The sequence below is a fragment of the Plasmodium fragile genome (genome assembly GCF_000956335.1).
Source record: "Plasmodium fragile strain nilgiri unplaced genomic scaffold supercont1.41, whole genome shotgun sequence".
NCBI lineage: Eukaryota > Apicomplexa > Aconoidasida > Haemosporida > Plasmodiidae > Plasmodium > Plasmodium fragile.
The window spans coordinates 72853-80480 of NW_012192621.1; the positions used below are offsets into that span (position 1 = coordinate 72853).

At 41.4% G+C, this 7628-nt stretch overlaps 1 protein-coding gene across 1 annotated transcript; it reads right to left on the bottom strand.

Moving 5' to 3' along the window:
• Positions 1-2595: 2595 nt before the first annotated feature.
• Positions 2596-6093, bottom strand: AK88_03527 (serine/threonine protein kinase; the record flags this gene model as incomplete). Its single annotated transcript, XM_012481140.1, has 1 exon — positions 2596-6093. One exon carries the CDS (start codon positions 6091-6093, stop codon positions 2596-2598), a length of 3498 nt encoding a protein of 1165 aa, XP_012336563.1.
• Between the last annotated feature and the right edge of the window lie 1535 nt (positions 6094-7628).

Consider the following 7628-nt stretch of genomic DNA (forward strand, 5'->3'; position numbering starts at 1 on the left):
TTTTTTTTTTATTTTTTTTGCTTTTTTTTTTTTTCATACAACTATTATATGTATTGCAATATGTCTTTATATATAGTAGTGTGAATTTTTTTTTTTTTTTTTAGGCTTCACTAGAAGCCATTCATCACTGATTGTTGATGACTTAACAAAATAATTAAACCTGTTTGACTTTTCGCACACACATGTGCAACTATAACTGTATGATGTTATTTTCATTTTTGTCATGGGAAAGAAAAGTGTATGCATGTTTTATTTGTATATAACGTTAAAAAATTTTTTTTTTTTTTTTTGTTTTTTTGCCAAAAAGGTAGAACAGTATCTAACTGTAAATACAGTGCACTTTAAATTGAAAATACAAAAAAAATAGTGAAACAAGTTTAAACAAGTTCTTCGTTCGAATTACACTTCGTAGTTGGACAGCGGAGTGGAGGAGTGTTCCTTTTTAGGGCAGTATATAGAGTTGGTTTATTTTGTGGTGGTGACATCATGTTTGCAAGTTATGGTTCCGTTCCGCCCTCCAATAATCATAGCACAATCGGTGGGGGTTGCTTCAACGGATCGATTTGTGATCCGTTTTTTTTCCTTTTAAGAGGGCCTACCTGATCGTAGATCCTTCATCGTGCAAACGAACCTTTTTGGTTGTAGACGTGGCCAAGTCATCGATGCAAATTTCCCACTCGGTTGCACAACGGGAACAAAGAATTATTTTGAGGAAACCATGTGCGTTTCTGGACTTAGAGGAAAGAAAATCCCTTCGATCCCGAATGACACAAAAACTGTTGTCACTCGTCACTGTGCGCTTTTATTACCTGGAGCCCTTTTTTTTTTTTTTTGGTTTTACCCATTTTATAAAGGGAACGGGGCGTAGAAATACATTACCAATTCGATCCACATTGTCTACTCAAATTTTTGTGACAATAAAGAAGTTACAAATATGAATTATGATAAAAAAATATCCTCCCATGATTTTTTTTTTTTTTTTTTCCGCTGGGTGAGGGGGGCGCTGAGGGCACACACGCAGGAATGGGGGCTAAGGTTATCTTCATTAGTGGGTCATGGGTCATCACAAATGGGGGAGGATAACTCCTAACTATGCTGAATTTTTGCCACGCCCTAGGGAACCATACGAAGGGGAGAAGCACACCCATTATTAGCTGGTCCTTCTCCCAAGGTATACCTGTGTAACCTTGATAGTGGGCATGCTTGTAAGCTCCCATTTGAAAAAACCGTGCATGGTGAAAAATGTACAAAGTAGGAGAAGGGGAAAAAGAACATAAAAAAAAAAAAAAAACAAACAAAATTGTCACTATCGATGCAGCAAAATATGGGCCAAACGATTATGTACAAAAGGAGAGAATGTCAATTTTCGTCACGCTTCTGTACAACATGCAAAGAGGGCAAGGGATATAAAACGATCTTACACAAATGGAGTGGAAGAAAAGTTGAATAGTGAAGGTGACACTGCATGGGTTTGTCATGCTGTAGGGCCACGGTCACACAATGAGAGAACAGCTCTCGGGTGGAAATCGAACGGGGTAGCAAAACTTCAGGTACAACGGGGCACAAGCGAGCCAGGGTGCTCCCACTCGTGTATGTAAGTAGCCGTGCGTGTGCTGCTAACACAGGCGGTGGTGCTACCATGTTAGGGGGCTAGGAAGAACCATTTGCAGGAGGCGCTCCGGTGCGCACATTTTCACATGTAAGGCGTAACTCCTTGGTTCATCCAACACACACGCGTAGACACAACGTCGAGGAGATGACACGAAGGCGAAGTAACAACCATGCGGCCGAAAGGGTGTTAACTCGTTACCATTATAAAAGAACCCATTATGCGGGGGGACGTGCACTTGACATGCAAGTTTAATCACACAAGTGTAGTGAAGTGGGAGCAGGTAAAGATATCTACTGGGCTAGATATATACACACATCTATGTCGTGAGGAGGGGTAACAATGCATAGGACAAAAGGTGAGTGCTGCGACGGAGGGGCAATTAAAGCAGGGCCGGCATGTAGCTGGGGCCGACTGTTAAAGACAAAACAATAAAATGGGAAAAAATGAAAAAACAACAATGGACAGTTCGCTTCGTATGGCGGTAACAACTTTTGAGACACCCCAAATGAAGCACAAAAAATATGTAGTAAAATAAAGTAGGATAAATGACCCGCGGCGACATTGCTGACGGGCACTTGACCATCTGTTCGCAAAAAAAAGGGAGAAAGAACTACGCGTGAATGTCACTGTCGAGTGCTATCGCTATGCAGGGGGACGGAAACACAGAGGAGAGCACATCTTGGAAGGCTCACAAGAAATGAAGCCCATCGTTCGGGGAGTCCCTTTACCCTGTTTTCATAACACACCAGTGTTTGTTTCTGGCATCTCCCCCATGGGGTAGTCACCTGTATCCATTTTAATATGACATTTGGTTTGGCTCTGTTTGGTATGTGCGCCACTTGTTAGTCATTCCCGAGTGTTGTTGTGGTTCGATCTTCACTCTAGAACGGTCGCCGAACTGTGCTGTAACATAAAGGTGAATCGCTACTGTGGAAGAGGTTATACTATGCATAGCTATTTTAGAGCCATGTTCAAAATTGTAGTTAATTTTCTCTGAACATAGTGGGAACCATTTTTTCAATTTTATTTTTGTAAGCCCTGCGATAGTTTACATATATCGGTGGAGCCTTATTTTTTGTTGGGGACATATTTCTGGCGCCGTTTTCAGGGATCCTATTACTGCTGGTGGAGGTTCTCGCCAAAGTGACATGCAGCCCGTCATGCTGACTATCACTGTGCATGCCATTTTTGTGTCCCTCGTGGAGAGTCATTTGCTCTTCCTGTGTTTCATTCAAACTGTTGGATGTCTCATACACATTAGTCACTTGGCAAGGTTCATACGCATTGGTTGGCAGATTGGCATAACACGTGCTGGAATTTCTGTCCTTGGTGATCACTTCAACGATGTCTTCTTCACTGCTGTTTGTTTGGTTGCCCTTATCATTTAACACAATAGTGTTTCGTAATTCGTTAGAGTGGTGGTATACAAGGGGGAGAAGAGAACGAGGCAGAGGCTGTGGAAGAAAAATTACTTTGTGTCTCCCTCCTTTGTGTGAAAGAGCGAGATGACTATGTGGTATGTGAAGGTGTTTAGTTGGAGAAAAATCATATCCCCTTTTATACTCTTGGTCAATTTGAATCGTCCTCATAGGATCCTTCTGCGGGATTATACACATAGGGGGACAGGAAAATATTTCTGACAAATTTTTTGTTGGTATGTATTCTACACTTTTTTCTTTCGTGGTGGTGTGTTCCTTTCTGTTGAAGAGTCTGTCTATCTCGCCGTTTGTTTCGTTCACTTCTTTATCATTCGCTACGTAGTACATGGGAAACGGATTATCAATTGGAGGAAGCTGATCAAATGATTTCCCTTTCATGGTGAAATTTCTTTTTTTCTTTTCAATTAAATGTTCGAACAGTTCTACAAAGTTGTTGCAGTCTGGAGGGGGTTCATCGTCTGGGTGGACGGAAATAGGATCAAGGGTTGCAGTGAGGAGGTGGTTATTATCACGACTGCGTAAATTCTGTTGAGTAAGGATATATCGGTGAGCTCTTCCATTGTTATATTTTTTACTCTCGTGCAGATCTGCACCATTGACTTTTCCCTTCACATTTGTCAACAGTTTTCCCGTTTTTGTGCGAACAGGTCGTATCGTTCGTGCACTCTCCGCTTTTTCATCCTCCTCTCTCGGGTCATCTTCCCTGGACACTTCCCCCCATACTTCCACCTCCTCTTCGTCGTCCTCTCCCCTTCTCATCTTCTGCGCGTGTCGAACGGATGCTGTTCCCTCACCGGGGTGTATGCAGCCACCGTCACCGTTACATTTACCGTCACGGTCATTGTGGGTGTTGGTAAAGTGGTGAGATATCCTTGGGGTGTGTTTGCTGTCCTCTTCCTCGTAATAAATGACCGGATGGCTTTTCCCCTCAAAGTCGTTGTCCATAGAGGACGACGTGACAAGCACCTTCTCGTCACACACAGGTAGCGTGCCCCCGTTGAGGTTATCCCCTGGGCCATATGGGAACTTCTCGAGGGAGGTAGACAATCCTGGATGGGGGAGGATGCCCTTGCCCACCACGTAGTAATTTTTTATCCCTTGGTTGATGAGGTAGTAGTATCTTTGCTCATTGGAGTGCGACACAAAGGGGTGTAAATGTTTTTTCTGGTACACGTGTTGGTGCATATGGTATGGGAGGATGACATGACAATTCCTGTCCTCATAACAAGGTCTTTTATTCTTCAGGTAAGTTGCATCATGCAACGGGTTCTGATTCAGGTGATAATGTGATAGGTACTCTCTCTCAGATGCACAGAGGTTGATGTTTCTCCCCAACATATTGAAATATCTTAACCAAGGATGATGCGATGCGATCACAGAATTTGGCATGCGTTCAGCTGGGTCAAACTGCAACAACTTCTCACATAGGTCCCTTGCCAAGGGGTAACTATTAAAAGAAAGCAAGCTAAAATTAATTCCTTTCTTTTCCTTCTTTAAAATAATATCCTTTGTATTTTTGTAATTCACCATTAGACACATGGGCAAAGGGGTAATGCCCGTCATCAGAATGTAAAAAATAATTCCTATGGACCACATGTCTGATAGGATTGAATAATTATGCCCTTTAATTATTTCAGGAGCAATGTAGCCGTATGTGCCAACAAGCTTCATGTGTTTCTTTCCTGAGGAGGATTTGGTTCGTGGTTGTTGTCGTCCGGAGTGATGGGACAAGTTAGATGTACCGCTTCTCTGCTCTTGCGTGCTATTCCCATTTGTACTTCTCTCACTAAAGCGTTTAGAACACCCTTTACGCATTTCCCCAGGAAGAAAAGAACCTTTGTTCTGTTCCATTTTTTTTACTTCATCATGTGTGCACAATTTGGTGCAAGCACTCGGTGTGCCGTTTGTACTGGAAGATGGAGAAACGCTCCTGCGCATATTGGCAGATGCAGGAGAGTAATACAAACCATGGACATGGTCATACGTGGGAGGATAAACAAACTGACAAGTGTCAAAATCGATTAGAACTAATTCATAATTATATTCATACGTTTTGTCCTTCCTCTTTTTATTTCTAAACATAAGATTCTCCGGTTTTATATCCCTATGTATAATATTATGGTGGTGCAGGTAATTCACGGCTTGGAATATCTGGCTCAGTATATATTTGCACACACTTTCCTTGACCTGTTTTTTGTAAACCAAAAAGCTGAAGAGCTCCTTCCCATGTAGCTTTTCCATAATCATATAGAAATTCTTATCATCATCGTATATGTCGTATATCTTCATAAGATTTTTGTGTTCCTTTAGAGATATGATGTGCTCAATCATGTACTCCCATGTATCTCCAAATGCACTGATGACTTTTTTTTTATTTACAATTTTCATTATTTTGTTTGTATTGTCTTTTTTGTCTACTATGTTCAGGAGGACTGCTCTGTCGAAGGGCAGGTCCATTTCCCTCAGACACTGCTTCGTATGTTGCACGTAGTTTTTGTACAGGTTGGAGTGGTTCGGCGAAGAGCCCTTTTCGCTGTCCGCCGTGGGGCCATCCCCCAAATCATCAACGCTGTCGCTGACGCTTGCGTCTACCTTTATCCCGCCTCCATTATGATCGTTGGTTTGTTCCAGTTGAACCGATCCCCTGTCTAATTCGGATTCATCTTGTCCTGGTTCCCTCTTCGTAATGGCCTGTGGCAACTCCTCCTTCCCTTTCGTCTTGTTCTTTTCTTCATCCTGTTTTGGCAACAAGGTTGAAAAAATACTCTCATGTTGCTTTACGAGAAATTCTTCACATATGGGTAGGAAGTTCCTTATGACGAAGAGGTCTTCTATTTTCCTATTCTTCAGCTTGATGATTTTTTTTTTGTTTCGGTATTGGTTAAAAGCACTCGTGTTAGGATAGGTATAAACTCTGGCACTGGAATTGGCACTCGAATTGACGCCCACGTTGGCGCTTCCAAATTGGGGAGTTTCCATATCGGGGATTTTTCGCTTTTTCTTCTTTTCAGAAATATCCTGGACGACTCCGTTGCTCTCCATTGTAGGGCGAGGAATATTGGCACAGGAAAAAACGTATACTTTATGCACACGCACTCATGTACGTCGCTGAGTTGGCCAAGTGCACGTACACTCTCAACTCCTTTCAACGTGTGTGTTTTGTGTGTGCCTTGAAGCGACTCCCCACTGTTCCAATCAAAAGAAAAATGTCTTCTCTTCACATAACACGTATGTAGGCACAAGGTTCTTGTTCAGGTCTTGCTGACGGATCGAGCAATGATAAAATGCAACACACAGAAGTGTCCCCCTGCGTTTTTACAAAATGATGGTTCCGTTGTAGCTACCCTTTTTGTAAAAAAAAATTATTTTTAACGTGACTTGTTTTAAATTCGTGTGTAGCCTCTTGAGGAACAAAGGTATACCCATGTACATACATGCATATATCTACACTCACACACACACACAAAAAAAAGAAAAGGTGAGGGTCAGTTGAGGGGGGACATAGAATGGCAGTGGTTTTCCCAGATGACTTCATGCGTCAATTACTGAGCATAAAAAAATACGTGTGGAGAATTATACACAATGTAGAATATGTACACAATAAGGGAAAATTACACTTTTTTTTTTTTTTTTTTTTCTTTTATTGTGCTTTCCTCTTTCGAGTAATCCACAGCCTTCTGTGTGACAAAAATTGTTTATTGGTGAATGGATTATAAAAATTAAATTATTGGCGGGGAAGACAAAAAAAAAAAAAGGGAAAGGGGAGGGGCGGAAATTATTTAATTAAAATCGGTGCTGCTGCTCCTTCGGGCGCGCCACTGTCACTGATGATGCGGGGTACGCCAAAGTTTTGCCCACCAAATAGAAATTAAAAAACGGGGCTCACTACGTTTCTACATGCAAGAAATCGATTCACGTGAGTACGTACATGGTCGGAATGGGAAAATTGCGTGTACACAGGTTGAGATTACATAGGCGTACAGCTGGTGCGCTAGGCCTGCTATATTTTTCTAAGAGGATGTTCAAAGAAAAAAGTGTATTCTCCTAAGTCCTCTCTTATATTGAGGTAATAAACAACAAAAAAAAGAAAAACAAAAAAATTGCCATACAAAATAGTAATTATAAGTACAAATGTATATGTCACTTAAGGCATGTCTGATTTAGGGTTACACCATTGGAGGTACAGCACATACATAGGGAGATACCCCTGGAGTGAGATTCTTCAAATATAAATAAGCATAAAATGGGAGAAGAACAAACGGAATGAAGCAGCTGTGGGAAGCGAAAGACAAGCACGGTATAGGCACTCTAATGGGTGCAGTGTTTATTTACTCTAGCTTCCCTAGCGCCCTATTTAATGTGCCCTGGGGGATGCTGTACGCGTGTGTGTACGCATGCATGCACGTTCCCTCGTGCCGGGGCAGTAATCACGTGTAAGCTACTGTACTCCAATTCACAAAAAAAGAGACAGTAATATGTTTACAAAAATGGAAAATAAAAAAAAAAAAATGAATCCATATATTTATTAATTCAATTAAGCAAAACTTGTTTTTTTTTTTTTTTTTTTTTTTTTTTTT